Genomic DNA, 27,969 nt, shown 5'->3' with positions numbered 1-27,969 from the left:
CAGCTAGGAGTACCAAATAGGCTTCTACTGTACCTCATTAATTTCGCTTAAAATTTACATATATATCTTTTTTTAGGATTCAATTAAATGTTTTGACTTTGTTTCCCATTATTTAAAATGTAAAAGAAAAATAGTACTCGTAATTCGTGCTAATTTTGCATGGATTTGAATCTACAATTCTTGCGCCACAGATGTTCAATATATCCATTGCGCCACGTCGTTTGATTTAGTCAATTAAGCTCTCGATTTGTCATGTTTGGCTTCTCCTCACGTTTTTCGGCATTAAATCATCATTCTTAACATTAAGTGTGTTTAGGTTTTGCTAACAACACTGTACGTTATTATTGATGGAACGTATGTTGCAAATCCTATTCCGTGTTATACAAGTAATACGTAGAAAAAATAATTCATACACTGCTAAGTTTTTTTTTTCGATTTTACATCAAATAAGGTTTTACAATTGTAATCTTTGTGTAGTACTTATGATACGCACGTAACGAAAAGGGAAATTCTCAATGTTTTGTTTAGCATGTTATCAATTACATCACAGTTTTCACGAAGACAGATAACTCCACTGATTAGTATATCACTCGCCGTTTGATATGCTCATTCTCGTTCATACCAATCAATGGTTGCAAATGATTATCGCACGTTGATTGTTCTTTGATGTAAAGGTATTTTGTGGTAAGTATGAATGATTTAGCAGAGTACTTCTACATTACTTAAGATGTTGAAATTGTAGAGCAGCGGTTGTCATCGCGATATAATGTGTTGTCGTAAAGTTGGTATGTGATGGCGATGATGTGCTGATGTCGGTGATGACCGGGAGTGGCGGCTCTCCCGACGACGACGGCGGGCGCACGCACGGAATGCAGCAGGCGGGGCGGGGCGCGGGCGGCTGCTGCTGCCGCGGCGACGCTCGCTGCTGCCCGCCGCCCGCCTCGCCAGTCAGCCGCGCGCCACCCGACACGACTGTTGTTCGAGCAGCGCGTCTCGCCAACTCCGCTCGCACGCAGGTATGTACACGCGACCTTCTCATTACTTCGTACACCCGTCCAAAACCGAATAGGTGGGCGTCGTAAGAAGCGCCCGATCGCACGGTTTTTACCTTGCGATCCTGTCGCCCGGTGATCAGAAATAGCCGTTGACCGCTCGAACTAACCATTCTTCCTCCTCGATAACGATGATATCTTTACCTTACAAATATTTGCAAAATGGGAATCTCTAAGCGACTTACCGGTCAACGCTTCTGTGGCTTTATCAGTGTTACATATTTATTATTTGTCGGCGGTGCGGTGAGGTCAGCGAGCGTGCGAGGCGATGTGCGCCTTATCGTGAACGGCGTAGGGTTGTAGCGACTGCGAGCGCCGCAGCGCGTCCGACCTCGGGTTGTTCTCTGTCTTTGCTCTGCTCTTGCGTCGTTCCTATTTACTATAGGTTTGAGATATCAACGCTCTCGTAGGTACCTCATTTTTGTTTATATACATAATGTAACAGTTGACGAAATACGTTCTCAGTAGCATTACGATATCAACGGCAACTAACAACGCTACACCACGAGATCATTTTAAAAGTTTAGCTGTCACTTGTTGCTTTGGACGGTTAATAATTTGTCATTTGTAAATTTAAATGTTACGAAACATCTTAGATATCGTATCGTACCATAAAAAAGGCAACTTCGTTCATATGTCAAATGATTAGATGACTGGTAAGTGGAAACGTGACTTACCCATATAAGCTTGTTAACTGTTGAGTATTTTTACACTACAATCATTGTTTGTTACATTTATACAACATCTACGATAATGTTAATTCCGCGTGACTGCAAAACCTACTACCGCTTTAATGCTATTTCCATGGGACAGAATATCGTAGTAGAATATTTGTAAAACGGTGCGTGTAGAGTTATCGAGGGATCCTACGCCCGTCCGGTGTTGTCTTCACCAGCACCGCGTTGTGCGTGTACAGTAATATTACTTAGCGCAAGGTAATCTCGCCCTTACACAGATAAAAACACGTCATAGAATGGCGTGATATTACGTTTGTACTTAGTGTACCCTCGACGCATCGCTCAACAGCTCTCGGCCTCGTTATATCCAATTTACCCTAAACTCGCACCAATAGACGACCGCATTAGGGACATATCTGCTTGCCGGGCCCACGGTATAAACTATTTTTCGAAACCAAGGCAGGATTGAGATCCCGTCGCCCAAGAGAGTGAAAGATGGGGGTGGGTGAGAGGGTGGTAGCGTTCCCCTTAGGTCCGCAAGAGTGGTTCGCCCCGGACTAACAACTAGGATTTGCCAAATCTGCAGCTTTTACGGCGAAGCTGTCGTATAATTTCTCGTGTAATGTGGTTAAATGTTTTGAAATCTTTCGTAGGGCCTTTATGCTTTGAACTATTCAACCGCGATAACAAGTCCAGCGTAATCGTTTCAGTTCATACACCTAATTAGCGCATCTCTCTGCGTCTCGAATATAGGTAAGGTTTCATGTCAGTGCGCAGACTAGCTATCGTGCTAATGCCAATGCCATTCCGAGTTACGCCCCTGACACACCTTATAGATTGTGAGGCTTATTCTTTGTATAGACGCTTTGATTTTAACACATATAAAGAAAAGAATGTACTTATCTCGCTTACGATCACGTTTAATCTGATATTATAGTCACTCTGGAGTAAAAATGTTTTAATATGCTCTCAACTCTGACAGTGACATGTTTACCATAAGCAAATTCAGCCAGCATCTTTTGTTTAATATCGTTCACAGTATGAGTCCTACTTATATTTTTTATCAGGTTCCAATATTATTATAAAAACTGGAAGAGTTTAGTTTAAAGCATGATACGTCATTTATCCTAAACTCGTTTCTATTTCTTAGAATATCGTATAATCTTTATGTTTGTCATATTTTCAATTTCCACAGGAATTACAACAACAATGTAGTATAAATAACACGAAAGACCAAAAATATTTCAGCTATATTTTTTCCTAACGGAAGACTGCCGAAACCCGATCAAGGACATATCCGAGTTGATTACGTAATTGTCGTCTGCCTCCGCTGTTTTCACGCAAAGCACCCAGCGAATTCAATTTTGGAGAAATATTTTCCCACACCATTACGTTAAGTAAGAATGTACAAATATTTTTTTCACATTTAAAAATATGAACAATTTATAGGTTATTATTATTACAAGAAAATCAAACAACAAAGTTTAATAAATTGATATAATATCTTTAAACTCATTCTTTGTTCTAAATTTAATGATTTAAAAAATACAAGTATATAGTAGGTATATTATGTGTCGTGTAAGTTAATTCTTTCAAGGGGTAATTTCTGCCAATTTAATGTAGCGTGCCACAAGGAGTACGCCTCGATAAAACTTTACCTTAAACAAAAGTCCGAGGAAAAGACACGAATGTTACCACTTATATTTCTCAACATTGTTTAAGGATAGAGTGAATAGTTGAAGATCTCTTAAATCGACATATTAGCTATCAATCATTCTGCTTTTAAAATTATATGAGGCCTTTGTCGATGACGTTGCGGCAAATCGCATAGTGAATAAGTTACCAAGTGCACCTGCATTAGATGGTCGAATAATTCGCATGTGTCGTGGTGAGATTGTTAGGCGCACCTCGGGCGGCGTGCGGCAGCTGCATTGCAGCTGACAGACTTGTACTTTTGCTCGTTTTGCAGCAACCAACAGAATCCTGCACACACCATATCTGTATATACGGACAACGTTGAATGTCCTTATTCTAACTAGCCTGATCCTAACGTCTGACGTTGGTTAATACTGATTAATTATGAGCGACGCGGACGAATGAATTAACGAGATGGTAAACTCGATTGTTTTTTATCCTTATAAAGTTTTTCAAAGGTTTCTATCACAATAAGTATAATCATATTTAAATTTTTTTAATGTCATTTTGATCATTTGTTTTGAGTATCGATATTTTTTACAAATGAAATGATTTATTCTATACGTATTACAATTTTTTACTAATGAAAATTATACCTTTCATTCGTTTAATTAGGTTTTTGTATAATCCTATGTATATAACGATATAATATATCGTTTTCGGTCTCGAGGTTAGGTGACGATGTTTTTAAAAAATCATGATACCGTTAAACCAAATAAAGATGTATATGTGTAGTTCAATACATATACCTCGTAATATTTAATGTTAAGAATATACTTTTGAATCTTTAGTATAAAATTTAAGAAAAAAAAATCTTTTATTAAATATTATTTTTAAGAAGCATGAAAGAAAACAACTTTTAGGTAAATATAAACAATAGACTCCTGACAACAGCAAACTTAGATATTTATTAATTGTAGAATTTAAACAATTAAGTATATTGTACTATTTCCCTATTGAACTAACTTCATTATCTCAATTTTCCTTGTTGCATCCTACAAGTAACGTATTGTATAATTGTATTTCGTTAAGTATGTAGTTGGAAAATACAATTTTAACTAAAATAAATGTCAATTTTCACGTGCAAATGATTATTATTATATTACATAAGTTTTAAAAAATCACCAAAACGTCAAAAAAGAACTTTTTATTTAATTAACTTTAATATAAAAATAGAGAATTAGGTAAGGCCTTTTATCGATGCGTGTTTTGACCCAAAATTCATCAAATTTAATTTTTGTAGAGACGCAGAATTACTAGTATTATAGCCGTCTTCAAAAACTGAAGAAAACTTTAAAGGAACATAATTTTCACTGTTCAATTAAATTATACTTTTCAATATTTTCAAATGACATTTCGATGGTATCAATTCTGTTTTACTATGAACTTAAAGAAGTCCAGAGCAATATTATATGAAATCATAATGATGATGATGATACCGCATTGCTCAGTCCATACAATCGTCATTACCTTACTTTAATAGGTTACGTGGAACTTCAAAGGAATGATAATTTGTTAATATTTCCAAAACATTTACAAAAACATTTTTTCATGTAGGCATTATTATTATTTGATACAAAACTATAAAAAGAAATACCTATCCATAAATTCGCTTGGCGGTTTAAAACATATTAGAATATTATCAGCTAAGCAAATTTTTGAAACTGGTGTTTATACATTTATTTTATGAAGGCAAGTCAACGAGCTGTTGGTCTCTGTTGACGATAGAGTATCACAAAGAAGAGCAAGCCAATTATTATATTGTTTAAACACCGCTTACCACGTGATCTAATACGTTCTGCCTTCATATCGAAACAGTAATATAAAGTATTGCAGCTTGGTGGTGAAATTAGTTAATATGAAGATAAATGAAATGTTCACAAAACAATTTATAAGGAAGCGTCTTTCCACTAGTTTTGCTTTCATTTAATTGTAGAAGTCGAAAAGAAATGAAAGTCAAAATAAAATTACGTCGGATATATTTAAAAAAAAATACCCCCTTTTAAATTCGGTATATGTCGTATTTTGTGGTAACTAGCAGGAATGTAGATACTACATAGCACATACACGCATAACTATGTAGCGTAGCTTTTATTTGAATTCAAATATTGCATTGCATTTTTATCACGATAACTAATGTAAAAAGTTGAATCAGGACTTGTGGCATAATTTATATTTTTTTATGAGAAATACACTATACGTAATCCAGAAAAAAATAATCGATTACAAGTCAAGTTATAATTATGTACAAAAATATATGAAATTAATGTATTTGACATTACATATAACATTTTTAGTAAAAAACTGTTGATTCCGTAAAATTCAAATTTAATTTGCTTTATATAGTATTACAATAGTAGATATACACGTACTAAATACTCCTATTTCGAGCAAAGCTTTAAAGTTTTACGATTCGATGATTAATAATACTGCCATTCTAGATATCGCCGAATGAGACCAGTTTTCTGTAGCCTTAAGTTATATAATATTTATTTTAATTTTAAATGATCTTGCTACCAGAGGTGCAATAAATATTGGAAGATGATACATATCCTACTTCATCGGTAACGGTCATTTCTCTATCGCTAATACAATCTTTTCGAAACATTGATTGATTTTATTATATTTTATTAAGAATGCACATGCTTTTTCCCCACATATTGCTTGTGATGTTATTTTTTGTGATCTGATTTGTTCAAGTAAAACAAATAGACGTATTAATAATGAAAAAAACTTGTGTTTTTGCATGTGCATTTCAGAATAGAGCATTTAAAACTATGTCTTTTAATATAACTATTTGCATACTATACAGTTCACTAAATATTTATTGCTTGAGTGTTTCGATCGTTTGCATGGAGATATCGTCCAATGTGCTCGTGATAATCTATATCTTTATCGTGCTACACGGGAAAGATTACTCAAGTCCTTTGTAACAGCTCAAACACTGTAACGTTATATCCGGCAAGTCGAAGAATGTGGACATGACTCGGCTATGCGTAATGTAATACGTAGGTAGGGGACCGTGGGTAGGCGTTGAACAGCCGAAGAGACGGGGCGGCCCCCGTCATTCCCGGAGGTCTTACGATGTAGACTAGGGGGTTACTTTCCTGCTTCGTTTCCACACATACAATTACAAGGCCGAGGATGCGAGGTCGCCTCTTATTTAGCTTCACTCTTCTGACCGGCAATTAGGTCAGCAGATAGCAGACGGACTCAATTGAATGATTAATTATTACAAGTATAGTTTTGATACTTAAAGAGATGTTGTCAAAAACATATTTCTTATAGCCACAGTAACCCCTTCCGAGAGAGATACATTTAACATTGTTTCTAAAAGTGGACTGTTTTTTATTACTCTGACAGTACCTGCCTGTATATAAATACGATAACTAACGTCATCATTTAGTATAGTCTATATATCAAGTCTATAATTATAATTCAAATAATAAAAATAACGAACAAAATAGAAAAAAAAATCCTAAAGATATTGAAACAATCAATATTGTTATATATATTTTTTTAGATAATATCAAATACAATAGCGATGGATTTTGATAAATCACATTTTCTTTGTCGTAAATTACAAACGCCTGTACGTGCAGTTTTGCACATAACTTCGATCGGTACAAGATGCTGAATCAACTGACAGCAATGGTGCTGTCATTTAACTGAGATATCGTTATCAACGATAGCCTTGCTGTTGTATTCTGTGAAGCCACATAGAACAGCGTTACTAATCACTTGTGCGTACGTACGCCTTTCTCTTTGCAATTTCGATTCACAGGGCAATTAAATACGCTCAAAAATTCGAAATACTAAACGAAAACAATGCTTAACCATTTCAGTAGGAATTGAAATTATTATAATTCAGAATGGAATAGATAATATTAGTGGCGAAAAACATGACAGTCAGCAGACATTTCCAATTCAATAATACCGCTCCCCTGTAATATCCGCGTCACTGAAACGAAAAGAGGTCGTTCGTGTTCGCGCCAGCCATCGCACCCAGCCAACAATGAAGAGCGGCACGCGTTGCCAGTGCTATATTCAACAACTTACTATACATACAACAGTCTGCGTGCAGATAGACGGCCGCATGGCGCATGCTTTGTAGGCGGCATGTAATATATGCGTGGTCGCTCTCGACTGACTCTATATCCATGTGTTGTCGACGCTTGGCTCCGAACGGGCGTCGCACTCGCATCGCCGTGACCTCACTGCGCAGGCGCCGCTGCCGGTCGCAATACCTAAATATGACCTAACCACGAACGTTCTTTTGATATACTAGCGATGTTAGTTATTATCTCCAATAATAACACGTATTCACTTTTATTTTTAAACTTGTATAAATGATATGTATTTAAAAGCTATTATATTTAAAAAAAAAAAAACAATTCTTCACGGTAGGATGTGCTGTTTACATAAAGTATTATATGTTACACACACAAACATGGAAAATTGAGCTCCCTTAATCGAACTGACATGTTCGATTGAGTTGTTTGTTTGCGGTTGTTATTTGGCACATGGTGCATTAGATTCGAGGTGGCACGTTTCTTACGTAGAGTCCACGAGGCCACACAACACCTGACAAGATAGCAGCTGGCGGCCGGCTGGTTGCGCATGGGCACAACGAAACTAGTTTCCAACCAAGCAGACGTTTCTACATGACATACCACCGACAAATAACCTTAGATAATACATTATAATATACGTAAAGTGTTTCATCTGATTTTTTTATAAATCATCTTCTAATTATTATTAGTAATCGAAAATAATACATCTGTATTAGGTACTATTAGAGATTAATTGACTATATTTTCTATTGTGTTATCGGGGCTATCGATGGAGCGGCGGTCCATTACTTCGTCCACGGGCGTATTTTTCCGATGTTATGAGATTCGCGAAAAGGCAACGTACCGAGTTCGCTAGCGACGCACTGTAGTTGTTTACACGAGTGGCTGTAAGTAGGTATTATATAGCTGTACATAGACGGTGTCGTAAAGATACTATATATATGTAGCTGCGTAGGCAGCGGCGGCGGTACCACAAGCCCACGGCGACGGCGTTGTCGGACGACCCTGATAATTTGCTGCGTTCACGTTACTTCAACGGCTTCTTACGCCACAGAATTCCGTTCTTCCTAGGTTTCTGAAGTTTTATGCAATCGATAAGTAGACTACTTACTTTCCGTGTAGTATTCATGCATTTTCAAACATCTTTCAACAATGGTACGTAAATATGAAATTCTACGATATAAATGGGACAACGTGTTATATTATAATAAAAAGATAATTTATTATAACAAAAGGAAGTACATTTTTTTTGTTAACGATATTGAAATCATACAAAACAACACTGTGATTATCGTATTGTTTCACAAAGGTGGTAGTTGGTATTGTAAGTTGTCTCTGATACTTCTAGGGATCTAAAGGAGATCACTAGCATTTAGAGTACATTGCGGTTTCACGAGACATGCAAATGAACGCCAATCTGTGTGGTGCTACGGTCGGATGTTGTTTTCTAGTGGCGTCGTCGATATTGACTCATAATGTAAATCGCAGAAGTAACTAACAAACAAGTCAGCGTGACTACACTCATGCACGAGTCGATCGGTCAAAGCGAAGCGTCCATGACACCTAAATGAGCGAGCAGCACCTCTGCTATCTGGTGCTTTGATAAGACGCATTATCTGCGTGCCTCGGCGCGGGAGGGACATGAATTGCGATCGGTTGAATGTTGAGTGGCGCATGTCGGTTTCGAGTGACTCGGGGCACAGCCGACGTTGCTCGCACATGTTGCGGAACGTGCAGGCGGCAGAGGGGCACGCGGGGCGGAGGACGGGAGCGCCAGGGACGGCGTCAGGCGTCAGCACACCGGCTCACCGCGGCACGCACACACGCGCATCACCGACACGACGCCCGCGCCCGAAGAGCGTCATTGCGCCTTATCGTAGCCATCTTTAAACGAGCACGATGCACGCCACCGACGTCGGTACGAATTCCATTTGAGAACGCTGTTGCCATGATTGCCGTCAACAACTGCACTCCTTTCATTGTCCTTTAAGAACGCGTCGCTTGGCTGCCACCTCCTTCAAGGTTATGGTAATTACCTGTCGGACCGGTGATATCGTCGTGAACGAAACTTCATATTTTTATGTTTAGATAGACATATATTTTTTGAGTATTATTATCCTACAGAAAAAGATTTATTATAATATCTTATTAACTTAATTTACTATGTTAAATTTGGTTTAAGATAGATTTAAATTAAATTGCATCATGATATCGTGTTATTGCTGCATAGATAGATGTGTAAGCAGCCATAAAAGATCATTCGTTTGCGCTAAGTAGGTAGGGTACATGTCACCTCGAGTAAGATGTTCTTGTGGCTACCATCTGTACAGTATCGATCCCCGGAGGGTGGAGTGGGTCGACATCCCGTCGAATTCATCTCCACAACGACGGTGGTGTTAGTTAGGCTCTCGTATTTTCCAGTCTGGAGGCTGTCGGGCGGTTGATAAAGGAAACTGCCTACGTAGTCGGCCCCTAGCGGCTGTTCGGTCGAAGTACGGAATATGTTGTCGTGCGGCTATATATAGATTGTGTTGGCGAAGCTGCGAACTGCGACCGCGCCCGCCGCCGTCGCCGCCGCCGCACCGCCGCACCGCGTCGACGACACCGCCCGACGAAAGGTCAATTGGCGCGCAAATTATTTGCGTCGCAAAATCCGCAATGTCGCTTACCATTCCACAGATATACCTACATTATAACACTCCGTATATTATTAGCCGGTAGACAATTTTAAATCTATTTCCTGTTGTGCCTCCATCGGCTGTTGTCCACCTGTTAATAAATATATGACTGTGTTGATTTTGTTAGCGTTGTTGTAAAGTAGGAACAACACTTTGTACATTCAGTATAGGCCACCCCATGTTATGGTAATAGCTAGATTCGGAATTTGAATGAGCGGTAAACATAATTTTAAATGTCGTCGTTGTTAAAACTGCTGTTTCGCTTGTTATTACACGGACTCGTTAAGTCTGTCACGTTAGTTGTGCTTCGGAACGGGTTTGATACAAGAAGTGGTGAGACAGTCGAGGTCGCGACGGAGCGAACGCTTTGACACACTAGTATTGCTTATTTGCAGCTATGGTTAGTCACGCTTGGAGCGACTAAGCGGACTGCTAACAACTATAAGAGCATCGTTTGAAACGTATGACACAACTCGATATATAATGGAACGTCACGTGTTAGGCTACAGATCTGCAGAATTGTTTCCTCTTAGTCTGACTCACACTTTTCTAAATAATATTGAGACTTTTAAATGAATATAATTTCCATTAACTCTTATTTTTAATGGCATAAGCGTTAACACTACACTATACATACCTGTACTTATTTGTCAATTAAATTCTTTATGTTGCTTGCAAAGCAGAAGGCCTCGAAATCGTCGTTTTATTAGGCTGTAAAATTATTTTTATTTGAGGCAATTAACACGCGGTATTACATTAAAAAATAAAATTTCTCAATGCGCTACAATACGCAGAATACAAGAGGTCCCTGGTGTCTGTAATAACATTCAAACAGAAACTCAGCAATACCCAATTTTAATGCTGTAATAATAATTGTAGTTGAATAACAGTAAAATAGGTTATGGTAAGATACCAACCGATAACTTCTTGGGATCGCTACCCTATAGCTTCCAAACTCAATTCATAATGTAATCATTGACATCTAGGCTCTATTTTACATATTTTATAATTCTGAAAAAAATCTCGAGTATCTATAGTTTAGGCATCTCGAACACTCTTAATCATGGATTCTGGTGCGACCTCGTTTAAACTTTGCGACCCATTTTTTGCTGTCGCATAAGATAGAGTAGTATCGCCTACGCTTTTCTTTTTTTCGCAAATTGACCATATATTTGCAAAATAATTATTTGACATAAACATTATAACTATACGATCTGAAATTGAGACGTATTTGTTTAACATGTTATAATTACGTCTATCAGGCGAAACAGGATTGATGGTTTGAAGTCTTGTTTAAATCAGGATTTTTTTTTCATCACACAATTTCATCCATATATTTCAAATTTTATAATAATATAGTTAGGGCAGAAATTTATTAACTCGCCATTGTATAAGATATTTGTCATTATATTTTCGAGTGTGTCGCTTGCCTTATACAACTAACAATGCAAACAATCAAATTGATGAACCTTTAAGATTCTTTAACGCTATGTAATTATTAAAGTTGCTAAAGAAACTTCGGCTTTCTTGCACCAGTTGTATTAAAAAATTAAAGACTGACCTATCGAAAATCTATATTAGAACATAAATATCCCATCTCGTCTGTCTGTATGCATGTACGCATAAAGCTCAGAAACTACTTTTGGCATTGCATTTCTCTCTTCAACGATAGATAGAATGCCCCTCGGTTAAACGTACGGATATCAGCTGTAGTTATGTTGCTATTTGTATATACTTATATTTAATCGGTAAAAACGCATTCGAACAACTTATATTGCGCTGAAGATAAAAGATGTATAAAATTTACGCTTAAATTAATACTATATGCCCGTTCAGTGTTAGCCGTGTGTAGTCGGACCGAATAACAAGTCTGTGATAAGTTTACTAAGCTAATTCTATACAGCAGTTGGTTAAATAAAAATGATTTACTAATTAAAGTATCATTCAAAACACTACATAATGTATTTACGCTTAAACCAACTCGCATCCTTTTAGAATCTAATTTAAGTTACATAACAATATATTATTCACGCGGGAACCCGTTCGTTGATATAAGTCGACGTGACTTTATGCGACCGCTATGATATTGGAGATCGCGGGATCGAGTCGACTGAACTCCAGTGCTAATGTATGATTTAACGCCATCGAAATTTATCTATTGTAATGTGAACAAGTAATCACAGCTCAAATTGATACGTCATGTGTGATCAAGCACGTTATTCTAAATAATATTATAAATACAAATGTGAGTTTGTTTCGCTTTCACGCAATGATGTTCTAGTAAACAGATATGTCATTAACGCGCAAAAAGTGAAGACTAGAAAACGTCCTAATTGAGACGTTTGCCTTTAGTCGTTTTCATCATAATTATGTTTATACGTTATGTTATGTTATGTTTATATTTTTTATACGTTTTGCGTAATTAAAACATCTAGTTATCCCTTTTACTTATTGTTTTTTATCAAGCTATCCTTTTTACTTGTAACGAAATTTAAAATAAACAGTCCCCGGCGCGGCACACTTTTTTCTGTTGTTTAGTATTGGTAAAACATATCTATTTATTAGGATATCATTGCTTTCATGTTTTAATAACGCAACCCATCGTAGTGTAATTTAACCTTAATGCTGTCAAGGACACAGAAAGGGATATAGGGTACCTAAGACCCACCTTTCTCTCTCAGGCGAAACCGCGGTAGAGTACTCGTCGTTCATAAATATGGGACGCTTTATACACCGCTCTACCTGCATTGGGTCCTGCGATGTAGAGTTAAACTATACTTTTTAACGCAATTGAAGCAGTGGTAATAATAATAGTAACGCAAAATCGCTGTATAATTTAAAGGGAGCCATTCAACAGGTACTATTTAGAATTTGCATGAAAAGATGTATTAGTATTCGGAAAAAAAGAACACAAAACAATAATTTAAAAAAATCAATAGGATTTGATCTTGTTGAGTTGTGTCACATTTTCCATTAAACGCATTTTTATATGATGTACAAAGAACAAAATCTTATTAATAACTATTAGACTATAATTTGACAACGTAATAACTAAATAAATGATAATTAATTTATAGATGTCATGTTCGATAAATACAGACCGTAGCTTTATTGAAGCAATGTTCCTGTTTTGTTAAACATACAATATCGGATGAAAGCAAGAGTTTGCTGTCCTCCATAAGTCCCAGCGACTCGATATGCCCGATGCTCGCGATAGGGGTCGAACTTGAAAGATACGAGAGTGAAAGGAATACTTGATTTTATTTTATGAAGTACCGAACGTCGCGGCTCTAAAGCTATTATTGAAATGTTACAGATCATTATATGCGTTGTTTTATACATTTTTGATATTCTACGATATGACATCTAATAATTGCTTGAGTTTTTAAAAACATTTCGAAGAACTTTTTTAAACACCGATAGCTGTGGCGTTTCGTGTGTACTACTTCCAGTAGTGGCTCCTCGGTCCCTTTCGTGTTTGTGGTTTTGATAAACGCTATCAGTTCACAGTTCTACACCATGTGTTTTCCGAATTCGAATATTATTTTGTACACGCCGGTCGGATATTCCGGCTAGATGTCTCGCGAGACAATTCTTTGTCCTTACCATTAAATAGCGCTTTTAAGTGAGTGGTTGCTATTTTTACATTCATTGTCATAATAACACACGGGCGTCACCCGCATCGTGGCGCGGTGTGCGAACATTGTAAACACACGTATGTGAGTACCTACATAGGTAGAGGTTGAAGCCCGTGGTAGACGACATCCCTGCATCCCCGGGCAGCGCCGGCTGTACGGCTCTATAAATACACAGCAGGTGTGGTGAGTGAGCGGGGCGCGCGGCGCGCGGGGCGGGGGCATCCGCCTCTGCAGCGCTCCAAAGCGTTCGCAGCGGCCAACGGACCTTAGCGACGCCATATCGATTGCGAGGGCTCCCCCTGTGGCGCGCCGTCGCTCATTGTGCTCGGGCTGGGATGCCTTCTCCGGCGTTTCCTGCCTCTGGCTCGTCAAGTTGTCTGTGCGGACCCGTCCCTCGCCCCGCGACCCGCCTCGGCCTGTGCCGGTCTCACCAGGACGTCCGCCAGCTGCTTCAACTGCATAAGTGCTTACACTACGCGTACTCGATTTTTAAGTAGTTCACCCCGCCACTACAAAGTTGTTACTTACTTGTTGGCTTTGACTTGGTTTCTTAAATCACACAAACTTTAAAAATGTAATTTTTTTTTTGTAAATGATAAACAAACAAATTAAAAACAATTAAAGTAACAACTATTTCATTCGCCGTATTTAACAAAACCGTCGTCGTTCTTGGAAAAAAAATATGTAGAACAGTATTAATTGTTGATAATTTTGCGATATACTTTTTGTATTAATCAGTTAGTGGTTAATAAGTCATTAAGTAGGTTTATTACTAATTTGTTACATTACTCTACTATCATTTAACAGCATAAATAATAAACAAATAACTAGCAAGGAAAGCAGCTTCACAGACATTTTGAAATAATTGGTCATTTTGATCGAATAAAGCAAATAATCATGTATATTAATTTATTTGCAACCAAACAATGATACATCGTTAGGCAATTACAAAAAAATATTCCAAATATTTTTTGAAATATATAATAATGGATATAAGGATATACCTACTATCATGAAAGACAAAAAGTTCCTATATGTCGTGTAAGAAATGGATGATAGCTATGTCATGATTTAATAATAAAGAATATTATTATGTTAGTATGATAATAAGATTAAAAATAATTATGAGCTTAAAGTTAATGAAAAGGAGATTCATATATACTTAAATTTATTTTCGAAGACTGTTTATTTAGCACGATGATTGTTATCATGTAACTCGTGTAGTTTTCGTCACTTGAAAATGTAAATTTGGTCTTGTTGCTTTAACATTATTTTTTTTAAGTGGCTTACCTACGTATCTTACCGCGCCCTTCGAATGTCGTACGTAAGCTTCACAATACATGCATCTTTGTGTTTGTCTTTCATTGGATTATGAATTGTTAGTTCCACTACTGTTGCTAGTAGTAATGGACAAGGACAAGGGTAGAGAATTAAAATAGCGCTCACTAGATGGCGCTTAAAAGTTTTACGAAGTGTTTGGTAGTAAATTTGTAATGGCTATCTCAACTACACTGAAACGATTTTGATTGCATTCGTCATACCAATATTTGTTTCGTTAAATGTGATAATTACTAATTTCGAAACTTCGTTCATTTGTAAAGTTAGCAAGCGAAAATGATTTATAATTGAAAAGAAAATATCGCTATAAAAATAATATATGTTTCGCTCTTTTTTAAATTGTCGGTAAAATGAATGCGTTTATCATAAATTATATATACTTAATATATATGCGATTTAAATCCCATCAACACTTATTAATAATAATAACTTATTATTATAGTATTTATATACAAAGGAGAAACGGTTATTATTTATACTGATTAAAGTCATTGGAAATGTTTCGCTTGTTTAGTCAAGGTACACCACATTTACCTCTGCACCTTTGACTGTCAGAAAAGACTTCAACGCCGTCTACGGAAATAGTAAATATATACCGAATACGATTATTTACTATTCACGACGTCACCTCAGATGTAATTTTATTGTTATTGATATCGTATTGCAATTAGAAGGTCAACAACCGAAGAAATAAATTTTTTCTATAACACCTATGTAATTCAAACGAGATTAATCTGTAGAATCATATAATCAATTGTTCTTTAATTTGATTAAAATTACGATATAGACGTATAAATAGCTAATCTTTTATGCAATTTTATGATTATATGCCACGGCTGTGACTAGACATTGTTATTTTAAGTTTTCTTTTACGTTCTTAGTAAATTGTAACATTACGGATACCTTTCTTTTATATATTACGTAACGAATGAGGACTGCCTCAGCGGAGGTCGCCTGCTGCGTCGACTCCCCTAACCGCGCTCGGTGTCGAGGAGGAGAAAAACATAGGATCATCACAACGGTCGGCGGACCCTCCGCACCCGTCCCGCGCCCACGCGCCCTCGGGCCGACCGCCAGCCGCCACCGGCGCTTGCCGGTCGCGGGTCGCCTCATCGCCTGCCAGCCGGCCGCCTCATTCTGCCGGCGACGTTCTCGCGCTTCGCACACGCGGTTACGCGACCGCTGCTGCGCGCTTCTCGCCTCGTCAGTGCACGACACCGCGCCCCTCGCCGCACGCCGCGCCTCGCCTCCCGCCGCAGACCCTTGTCTCGGAACGTTTAACCGACACCGAGCATTGTTTTGTTGCAGTGGAGTATGCTACAACAGATGTCCTCGCCGCACAGCGCGCAACTCGGCGAGGTCGCGACTCTCGTGCGCTCCCTCGAAGGCCGCCTGTGCGGCGACGCATCTTCGGAGGCTTCCTCAGATGCCGCGGAAGATAGTGAATTACCACAGTGCAAGATTAAAAGAAACTACAACTGTACCAAATGCACGTTTTATACGCAGAATCCACGCGCTTATCTCGTGCATACTCGTGACGTGCACTTTGAAAAACTTAAGATTTACGACTGTCCACATTGTGTTTATGCTTCACGCCATCATCAAAAACTTACGAGACATATCAAAATGGTACATGAAAATGCAACGTCGAACAAAGAATCAGATACTCTACCATCTACATCAGAACACTTGGAGCCTCTAGAAAGAATGGAAGAGATGTTCGAAGAAGTAGAGGATTGTGAAGACTCACAGATGGATATCGATGATGATAACGAAGAGTCACTCGAGCGCTCATTTGACGCCGAGGCGGTACCGCCAGGGTTGTCAACAGATAGAAGCAAATTCTTTTCCTGCAGTAAATGCAACTACGTCACCCACATTCGAGCAAGATATACGAAGCATGTAAAATATCACTCAATGCCAATGATTAAGTGTACAATGTGCGATTTTCGGACACCTTACAAATGGAATTTAGATCGTCATATGAAGAACCACGGCGGCAGCGGAAGCTTCCACTGTTCTATGTGTAACTTTACCGCTGATATTAGACAAAGTTTGACGGTACATGAAATGAATCATCACACACCGCCTGCTGGTCAATCAAGTTCGAGTCGCCGTCGCAACCGGGTGGGTGCCAGTGACATGCCCACTTACGTCGATATCACGGACGGAAACACTCTCATCTCGAAAGAGGAGGAAGGGAGCGGAGACTCACGGTCCTCACACTCTGCATCGGTGAGTGTCGCGTTGAGTGCAGAGGCCGCGCCTAGGGGCCGCAGTGGTCGGTGACGTCATGCCTCTTATCACTCCGGCTTGGCGGAGTGACTGCTCTGCACTCCACACGGCCCCTCGCGCGCTCTTGCATCATGCTTAGATCTATGCATGTTGTTCAAGTTTGCATTGCGTGCATGAAAATATTTGTCTACCAAGTCCATTGTATAACGTAATTAACACTTATATTAATCATCGTCATAATATTTCTTTTCGATACTAATTTAAAGACATAATACTATTACATAAATATGTTTTACAGTTGTATTGTAAACATCCGATTAAGTAATAAGAAAAATATATTAATCTTTTCAAAGTAGATAAATAGACTCACTGCATATAGTATCGGCTAATTATTATCAATATAGGTAAGATGTCTTATCACATCAATGTTTGTGTGTATGTTTTGTCTATGTTTAAATAACATAAAATTTTAAATTGCACTCGAATAGGAATATAGTTTACATATAAATATTATTTTTTCAATGGGCGACCACACTTTGTTTTCTAATTTAAATACAAGCTATAGCGCATACGCTCGTAGTGGGGAAAACGACAGTCCAAGTAAGGATCGAACCTGCGACTTTACGACTGCGACTACCGTTGAGCCGTTTACAATAATTCTATTATCGAGGCAACGAGATTCTATTATTGTAAATCTTACTCGTAACATCCACCTTTTTCATATTGTTTATTATTTTGTTCATGCATGAATGACATTGAACGTTTTCAGATGTTTAATTTTTTTATAATGATTCAAAAAAATAATGTCTAGTCACAGGCCTGTTATCACTTTGATATATCAGATATTGTCATTTTCGTAAACGTATTAGATACTAAAAAAATATTAGGTACTAATTAGGCAAACTATTGTCAATTTTTTTTTTCATTGACCTGTCTAAAATATCAAACTATGGTAAATTAAAAAAAAGAAACATTAAAGGTTTAATATACTTGTGCTCATGCTATCGATTGTTGCAAAATTAAACTGTAGGCTGCATAATTTCTGACGTTTTTAAATAAATAAAATTTAGAAGAATAGGCTTTAGAAGTTAATTTTAGATTGAAAAAAGATATATGTTCAAGTATTATGTGATTGTTTATCTTGCACGGAGTGTACACATTTGTTAATTAGGTTAACAAACTCGACTTTGTTAGAACACTTTTTAGGGATAAATGATAATTTATTTAATCATTCTACAAAAATTTTACAATTTCATTTAGCCCGACAAAAGAAAAAGTACAATGATTATCAATTAAAAATTTTAAACATTAATTTTATTGCATCGGAAACAACAATGCAGATCCTTAGCTTATTTGCACTTTTAGTTTTAAGCAAAATTGTATTAAACAATGTTTTTTTAAATATTTTTTGTTCTCTTTTCAGGAAATGGGTCTACAGTACATGGACAAAGACATCGTGAGTTGTAATAGCGACTCTAACGAGGCTTCATCTTCTGATGTTGTGAAAAGTGAAAATTTGCACAGTGCAAAAGAAGTGGAAAATGATCTTACATCGGATGAAGCGAAAAATCAGAAACAATGTAAAAAAATACCAAGACCGATTCCACAACTCATTCCATTAAACGCATCGACGCCAAATCAAAACAAAACACTTCCTGGGGAACCTCCAGCTAAAAAATTTAAGGAAAATACATCTCAGTCAGATAGTCAGAAAACTGATAACATACCAATAGATATTACTTTAACTCCTGTAAATAATGTAGTCAGTAAAGATACTTCAAACCGCAAAAAGAATGAATCATTTTTTGATCGATTAAAAGAAAGGTTATTAACCGAGACTGGAGAAGAAGGTTCACTTATATGTAAAAATTGTGGTTTTGAAAGTAAATGTTTGTCAGAACATTCTGTTCATGAAAAAAACTGCACGTCTCAATCAAATCGAATGTTAAGCAATGCATTACATTCGAGCTTAGGTTCAACGAGGTGCCAAAACTGTAGACATCGATGCAAATCAAGTGCTGATTTATACATACACATGCAAACATGCGGAAAAAAAGATAACAAATCTGAAAATGCATCAGAAGTAAATAATCAAGATAGCAGCGAAGCTGTAACGGGGAATCAAGAAAAGGAATCAGAGCCACATCCAATGGAAAACGTCGTTTTTGTTTGGAATAATATAGGCCACGACTCAAATAAATTCGATGTACCATTAGACATAAGTATTAATGATGATTCCACGCTGCCAGAACAGAGTAGAAGTTTTGATCCCGACATTGCTGATGATAATGAAACTATGAATCTATCACCTAGTCAAGCAGTTGGGAAAAAAGTTTTTAAATGTCCACACTGTCTTTTCTGGGCGTCAACTGCTTCAAGATTTCATGTCCATATAGTTGGGCATTTAAACAAGAAACCGTTTGAATGCTCGCTGTGTAAATATAAATCAAATTGGCGATGGGATATCACAAAGCATATTAAACTGAAATCTGCTCGAGATCCTGATCATATAGAAGCAAAGGTACTTATGACAGATGAGACTGGAAGGCGTAATTACAGTAAATATAATAAATTTTTAGCAATGCCTGTTTTAAATGAAAACGGCGAAAATGAATTTCATTACATTGATCAAAATACATCGGTGGACACTGCGCTGGACGATGACGCGTTTAGTGATGTAACTGATGGAATGAATGCACCATTTGAAATGCAACCTCTTAATTTACAAACTCTGAACAGTGATCACAAATATGAATTAGATAACCGGAATCTCGATGCTAAGAAACCTAAAAAAACCCTGTGGAAATGCAAAAAATGCAATTACAAGTTAGTATAATTTTTATTTTACATATATTTATTTACTTAAAATATTTTTAGACCTTTAGTATAGATACTAACGAGAAACAGTTCTCTTTACGTTAATCTTAACATTAATCATATAAAACGGAAATACATATATCATCCATACATATTATGTATGTTTGGTACGCAGCAAGGATAAATCGAGCTCCCATCTTTGTGTCGTAAAATAGACAATAGATGGGTTTTTTTAACTATAAAATATTATAATCTTTAAAAATTAGTATGTCGATAATATCTAATCAATTAATTTTGATTTTTAAAATGTTATACTATTTCAGAGATTCATCAAGAGAAGCCCTATTAGAACATGTTCGTGAGCATTCAAAGCCGGATGAATGTTTGGAAGAAACAAAACCTGTCATTAATAAAAAACCCGAGAACATGCCTGATCCAGCCGATTTGGCGTATAGGTGCGGACACTGCAACCAATTGTCTAATTGGAAGCACGTTATACAGGTTAGCATAAACATTTAACGAAGTTATACTTGAAAATTAACAAAAAAATACTATTTATTAAATGTGTAGTAAATAAAGATTACAATAAGCTATATTATTATATAATTAGAATAGATAACGTAATATGAATGATATACGTTTATTAATTTTTGTTTTATTAATTTTAACTCTGTCCGATTTATTCCAACTTTTGATCTCTATATAATTATAAATATAAAACCCTTTTAACAATTTGTGTTTGTTTGCATTTTCAGAGACACTGTCGGTTAAAGCACGATGGAGTAATCAAGGTCATCACTACAGTAAAACCAAAACCTGACATAAATGCAATTTCAGCAAACGACATCAGTACTGACACTTGCACTAAATGTCCATTTAAAACAAGTGATAAAAATACTCTTATGGCGCATTTACAACAGCACCAGCCTTCACCTCAGTCAATATTTAAGTGTTACTTTTGTCCTTTCTTTGTGAAAGACGAACACGAATTAATTCAGCATCTTATTTTACACGGAATTACTGATCCAGAAGATTATATATCAAAAGCAATGGGATGTAAATCACCCTTACCGGAACAAGGGCCACACGCTTTACCAAACACTTCATCGACGAAAAGACATAGATGTACTGAATGCCCATATGAAACTAATAGTAAGTCTCAGTTTATGTATCATGAACAATTCCATCGATTACCGGCCGATACTCCGTACAAATGTCAAGAATGTAATTATAGTGTTTCAAAAAGGCACTTACTTCATCAACACATGCGGGTTCATGGGATTATTACGAAAAAAGGTGAAATCGAAGCTGAAATGGAATCATTTTCTTCCAATTCTAATCAGGTTGATGCACAGTCTGAGTTTTCAATGAACCTTGATGAAATTCCTTTCGTGTGGGTGTCGGCTAAGAATGAGTTTCATAAAATGTATAAATGTCGTTATTGTTCGTACGTGAATTCACAAAAATGTAAAATACCCAATCATGAAAAAATACACTGTATTGTGTTTGAAAATAGTGATATAACAATATACAAGTGTTTGGAATGCAAATTCACATGTGATAATAAAGCAAGATTATCGGAGCACTCCAAAACTCATGGAGAAATATACGGTCGAATTTATTGTCCGGTCGAACCAGATTTACCGGATGAAGAGCAAATAGCCAAGTTGCGTAAAGTGATAGACAGGGAAAAAAATACCATGGAAGATGAGTTTGTTAAAGAAGAGGAAAATCAGAACGAGGGTAAAGAAACGAAAACATTATATTTCTGTCAGAAATGTCCAGCAAGATTCTTTGCAGACAGTGAATTAAAAGTACACGATAAATTCCATGATTTAACATTTTCAAATAAGTGTAAGGCTTGTGAATTTTCGGTACCTCAAGAAAATGAATTGAATACTCATAACTTTGTACACACCGATGAATATAACACAAAAACAAAAATGCTTAAATTCGTTCATAAAATTCATAGCCTTTATAAAGAGCCCAAATTGCAACTTTTTCACTGTCCACTTACGTCAGATGTGACATGGGTCGTAGCTAATCCCGGAAAAAATTATGAATTTCATGAAACTGTAACTAAAAAATCTTCAGACACAAAACATGTGCCAAAACAGTACTTTTGCAAAGAGTGTCCAGCAAAGTTCTTTAAAACTTCAGCATTGAGCTATCATATGGGGCTACATGGAGGAGAGGGTGAACATAAGTGTAAAAAATGTAGTTATGCGGTTAAAAATATTGGAAACCTAGCTAAACATGAAATATTACATGAAAATGAAAATAAATCTGCTGCCTGTGATTATGAATCTGGTGATGATTTAGATTATAAAAATATACCCTTATCAGGAACAGACTTATTCCAAAGAAAAACAGAAGCCCAAAAGAGAGTTTTAACAGACAAAGATAAGCTTGTTAAGCCAAATGATCACTTCCCACCAGTGCTTCAGGCTGATCCTCAGTTCGGATACTTAATGCATGGTAATCCGGAATTCATTTATCCAACTTATCTTAAAAATGGACGACAGAAGGAAAAACGTTATAAATGTCACAAATGCCCATCGGCGTTTGAAAAACGTGAACAATACAAAATTCATTTATCGTTGCATGGTTCGAAACAAAGATACAAATGTGAATTATGCGACTATTCTGTTAAATATTATGCTAATTATGTCCAACATATGAGAAAACATCAAATGAACGACGAAGCCCAAGCAGAACGAAAGAAAGACGTAAATGGTTACATAGAATCTGAAGTTGAAAATACTGAAAACAAAAAAGATGAGAGTGGTGATAACATTAAATTAGCTATTAAAACTATGCCCAAGAGGCCCCCTCGAACTGATTTCCAACAATTTTCAATAAGTGATCAACAAACCCTTCGATTATTACAACGTCGACGTTCTATGAATAACGCAGGAAAGGACGCGTCCACTTCTGAACTTTCTCCGACAAAGGACCGGAAACTACACATGTGCCTTTTATGTCCATACACGAATCAACGTCAAGATGCCCTTAGTAACCATTACAGAAGGCACGATGAAAATGATGTCCTCAATGCTGGTAATCATAAATGTTCATTTTGTGATTTAGTGGTGGTGCAATCGCATTTTCTCCGAGAGCATTTAAAAACTCATTTTAATTACCAAAAGAACCTAACCCCTGAGTGTTTCGTGGCTAATGAAAATGTTACTTTTACTGTTACAAAATTAGAAGAAAATGAAGAAAATAAATCAACATGTGATCTCAAATTAGATATGCTTAATCAAAATAGTATGTGCAATGAAAACAAAATATTTGTAAAAATTAAAACAGGCGAACTGTTTGTTGAATAGTTTATACAGTTACATAGTTTATAATTTAAGTGTAGATATAAGTTAAAATAAGTATTTACAGTAAGCAAAATTATTACGGAAATGAAAATAGTTCCATAAAAAGGAGCCAAAAAGTGAAACTGTCGATATTCACCAAAGTATAGCTTGCCATATTAGTTTAGAACACTTGGCGAATTTTTCGGATCATTTTTGGGTACATAACAAGTTGCATAAATGATATCTGGCCAGTAACATGTAAAAAACTTTAACAAACGCAAAATTACTTTCTATTGTACCTATAATCGTTAAATCAATAAAAGATTTAATAAGGGATCAATGAAAAAAAATGTAATTTTAAATTATTATATTTTTGGAGCATTGGATAGAACTGATCAATAATAAATCGAAGATGATTACAAAAAGATCAATTTTACTCAAGAGATGTGATAAAAATAAAGTATTTCATTATGTGAAAATACCCATTCATAGCATCAATAACTTTGTTTAGATACAGCTGTGTGTTTCATTCAGAAATGTAATTTGTTTTGTTAATAGTGTTACAAGTCCATCCATTACATATTTCAATATATAATGCTGAAATATGGACCTTTATTTTAATAATAAAAAGAATTATACTGAAGGTACCTAAGAAACTGTTTTAAAATATTTATGGAAATTACATTGCTTAAAAAATATGTTACTTTTATTATTGTTCAAAATGAAAAAAAAAAACAATTACTATATACTTAAAAATATAATCAAGAAATGAATACTACTTTAATTTAGGGTTGGCAATGAAAATAAAATTTCAGTTGCAATTTTTGTAGGTAGTTCTGAATGTCTGTTTTTGAAAAATATTTAGTTTAACTATTAACATTGTATAAAATATGTTTTTAGTATCATTTACTATAATTTTCTATAAATTGCATTATTAAAAATGTGATTATGATCACACATTTTAAACTTTAAGCAGACAATAACTTTTTAACATTAATTAATTTCAGAATAAAATTTATGATACAGTCAGCAGAAATAGTCATTCTTTGTTGTGTATGTATTTATTTCCACTAGTGAGTAGGATATCTGAAAAACATATTTTTGCAGACTTTTTGATTGAATTTAAAAAGTAAGAAGCTAGGCACTGTCAATCCAATATAAATATAGAATATCATTTTAATACGCTCTTAAGAGCACACCTTTTGTGAGTAAAAGAATGTAGAGAAATATATAGCAATGTGATAAAAGTCTTGTAGTTTAAATCATTACTGAACCCACCCTTAGATTGTAAAAAAAATTGCCAATCACTTAAAGCAGGTTAATTTATTCATTAATTTTAAAACTAAGATCCTTATCTACTTCACACAATTCCATTTTCAATTATAGCAAAAAGGTCAATGCAATGAAATGGGAAAACAATTCATAGTAAAAGTTAAGAATATTTATTTGATACACCAGTGTATCATACAATAAAAGATACACTATTTCTCTAAATATATTAAAAGCAGTCTTAACAAAATTTCCAGCGATTACCACATTCATTGCATAAAACAAAAGTAGTCATAGGTTCATCTGAACTTCTAGTTTGTAGTTGATTGTAAGTACAATTCTTCTTCTTGCACTTACCGCATTTGAGCATTTCTGTTTTAGTACCCTGCACTGTTGCGAGTTGAGCGTCATCAATGGCTTCTTTAATGAATTTCTCCCGAAGTTTTTTCATTTCATCACTCGCCATCTCTTCTGGTGTCATTTTGGCAAGTCGAGAAGCAGCAATGACTCCATTTAGGAAATTGGTTCGCAATGTAGGGTTTTTAGGATCCTTAAGGTTTGCAACTCGAGACCGGACCCGGTTTTTATACCTCATGTCTGTATTTTTGAACTCGGCATAAATGCATTCTTCCAACTCTTCAGAAAGTTCCTCAGGAGATGCACATGCATTAGGGTTTTCACCATCAATTTTTAATGCTTGCATCAACAACTCTCTACACTTTAGTCTGACGGCATCGGTGGTATTTGACTGTGGTGGAAATGATGCTGGTAATTTTTTGTCCTTTTCCTTTTCATCCCTTTTCTCTTTATCTTTGCTTGAGTCTTTCTTAGACTTTGATGAACCACCTGAGTCCTTAGAAGGTGTAGCTGGTGTTGACAAAAACTTTTTCCAGTTTTTAATTAATGTTTTGCACAAAGATATTACTTCTTCATCCTTGCTGGACTTGCGTAAAGCATTCACTGTCATCCCTATCCTGGTTTTGGTGAGGACATCTAAGTTAATGGCCATTGTTTGCAGAGCCTTTAAAAGTTCCAGTGCCTCTTCTTGACCCTAAAAATATAAAAAAATATGTATAACTAATTCATAAAACAAACCTAACAAGATTATTATATATATAGATAAATCACATATTTATTTACTAATTCTGCTATAAAGCTTTCGGTGTTTCCAAATTAATCTATTTGCTTTTCTTTTACACTTCATCTAAATCAGGTATCGTGCTCACGCGGTGTCGCTTTTATTTATGTTACATTTCAGTACCTACTAAAATTATTGTCGTTCTATTATATACTATTACCACACCTACCGTGCCATCGTCTGATGTCATCTTAGTCAATTTCTTTTGTATTTTCATAACATCTTCTTCGACACTCATTTTTGTTTATAAAATGCCAAAACTTGCTTCCCGCCTAATTCAACAAACAATTTATGAAAAATATTGGTAAATCGACCACCATACTACACAAGCATAGACTAGAAAAAATTGACACACCGGCTTAATGTCATTTTAAAACATTGCCATATGTAAAATTTATCGCAATGATTAAAGTAAAATTCTTCAAATTATTATTATCCTAAAAACAAAAATTTATCATTGCGTAAAGAAAAAATACAATTTAAATAGTCTTAAAAATAACTTCGTTTTAATATCACACTATTGCCAAATTTAAAACGCGTAGCTTCACTTCACCTTTTTTAAATACCATAATATATTTAATTTAAATCATTTTTAAAGTGAAAACAAAGATTTTCCTGCCTATCCGGAGCGATAAAAGATATATATAAATAGTCTTAGATTATTCACTGATTTATGCGCGGTAGAGCTGTCGCGGTTAAATCAGCCGCCGGAGGGGCTAGCGTAGAATTAGGTTTGACATCGCGGATATTCATTAATGGAAATAATTGTTGTAAAGATTGTGCTATCCGCATTGAGTTATGACACAAATTCATTATACAGTGCAACCTTATTATAACGACTTCCTCGATTTAACAAATCTTTCATAATCCCCTTGAATTGTCCATAAGAGTCAATGTAAAATATACCTTTACATTGCGAACAAACTCTTTATAACGAATTTTCAATTATCAAGAAAAAGTATAAATATCTCTAATTAACGAATATTGTCAATCCAAAACCTACCAAATATAAAGTTCCCACCAAGATATATACCCACTTTTACGGATTTTACTCCATTTAATTTTGATTATTAATGTAAGATAAAGTTTTTGTTACCCACCTAATTGTTTTTAAATAGAAAATACATACAGTAATTTGATAAAAATATTATGTTATCATTTATTAGTAGAAGTTATTTGCTATAACAAGATGAGTACGCAATGTTGAGGTGATTTTTTTACCTCTTTATAACGAACTTCAGATCAACCTAACCTCAACACAACAAACAACAGTTCAACGAATTACTGGATATACCGAATATTTACTTGTTCATACATCGAGGTTGCTCTGTATTACTGTTTACGACGAGTTTTGTCTTATGAAAATATATGTCCTGCATTTTTTCGGAACAACTTAGAAGTACGCAAAACAAGCATAAGCAATATTTTATTTATTTGATTATTAAAAATTATTTAGAATAAAATAATAATTATTACTGAACTCTCACATAATTTTATTTAATGAAGGCAATAAGACCTAATTCGCTAATAGTGCTAACTGGGATAAATTGTTTAAACGTTTTGATTTATTATCGTCTAATATAATATCTTCCAGATTCTTTGAATACTAACAACACTGCCAGATCGTAATATTGCATTTTATGTATAAAGTTTGTATAACAAACGGTCTTGTGAAACTGGAAAGAAAATTTAAATTCAAATATAAACTATATGTTATACTGTTCATCTGAAATTAAGGCAAATTCTGAAAAAAGAAAGTAAGAATGGCAGCACTGACCGCCAATAATAAAACTCATTTCTGTACGCATGGTCACGATACAGTTTCAAGTTTGACAGTTTTAATGGCGGGAAATGTGATGAAAGGTAAACCGTCGGAGTCGGAGGTGATAGCTGCCGAAACCTCCAATTAATAAAAAATAGATGTGATTATAATTATTTGTTCTGACTGATCTGAGTCGCCATGAAAATGATTAAAACGCATTAAATAATTTATAAATCGAATATGTAATGTAGCGCCTTATCCGCTCTACTTAGTACAAAAACACCTTTTG

The 27,969-nt window shown here is 35.6% G+C and overlaps 2 protein-coding genes across 2 annotated transcripts; one reads left to right on the top strand and one right to left on the bottom strand.

Moving 5' to 3' along the window:
• The first annotated feature begins 945 nt into the window (after positions 1-945).
• Positions 946-24,758, top strand: LOC124531206. The gene is made up of 5 exons (XM_047105697.1): positions 946-1,016; positions 16,460-17,386; positions 18,810-20,212; positions 20,527-20,704; positions 20,959-24,758. Exons 2-5 carry the CDS (start codon positions 16,466-16,468, stop codon positions 23,533-23,535), a joined length of 5,079 nt encoding a protein of 1,692 aa, XP_046961653.1. The 5' UTR covers positions 946-1,016; positions 16,460-16,465; the 3' UTR covers positions 23,536-24,758.
• Positions 24,759-24,815: 57 nt separating this feature from the next.
• Positions 24,816-26,267, bottom strand: LOC124531207 (transcription elongation factor S-II). Its single transcript, XM_047105698.1, has 2 exons — positions 26,088-26,267; positions 24,816-25,831 (listed from the first exon to the last, which is right to left on the bottom strand). The coding sequence occupies exons 1-2, from the start codon at positions 26,154-26,156 to the stop codon at positions 25,022-25,024; spliced, it is 879 nt and encodes a 292-aa protein (XP_046961654.1). The 5' UTR covers positions 26,157-26,267; the 3' UTR covers positions 24,816-25,021.
• Positions 26,268-27,969: the final 1,702 nt, after the last annotated feature.

Source organism: Vanessa cardui, chromosome 7, assembly GCF_905220365.1.
Source record: "Vanessa cardui chromosome 7, ilVanCard2.1, whole genome shotgun sequence".
Classification (NCBI taxonomy): Eukaryota; Metazoa; Arthropoda; class Insecta; order Lepidoptera; family Nymphalidae; genus Vanessa; species Vanessa cardui.
Note: the sequence above shows the minus strand (reverse complement) of the source record. Positions and strands in the feature narration are given on the sequence as shown.

Coding starts and splice junctions, on each gene's coding strand:
- LOC124531206 (XM_047105697.1), top strand. CDS start 16,466: ATGCTACAACAGATGTCCTCGCCGCACAGCGCGCAACTCGGCGAGGTC. Junction 20,213..20,526: donor TGCAAAAAATGCAATTACAA/GTTAGTATAATT, acceptor ATACTATTTCAG/AGATTCATCAAGAGAAGCCC. Junction 20,705..20,958: donor ATTGGAAGCACGTTATACAG/GTTAGCATAAAC, acceptor TTGCATTTTCAG/AGACACTGTCGGTTAAAGCA.
- LOC124531207 (XM_047105698.1), bottom strand. CDS start 26,156: ATGAGTGTCGAAGAAGATGTTATGAAAATACAAAAGAAATTGACTAAG. Junction 25,832..26,087: donor TGACATCAGACGATGGCACG/GTAGGTGTGGTA, acceptor TTATATTTTTAG/GGTCAAGAAGAGGCACTGGA.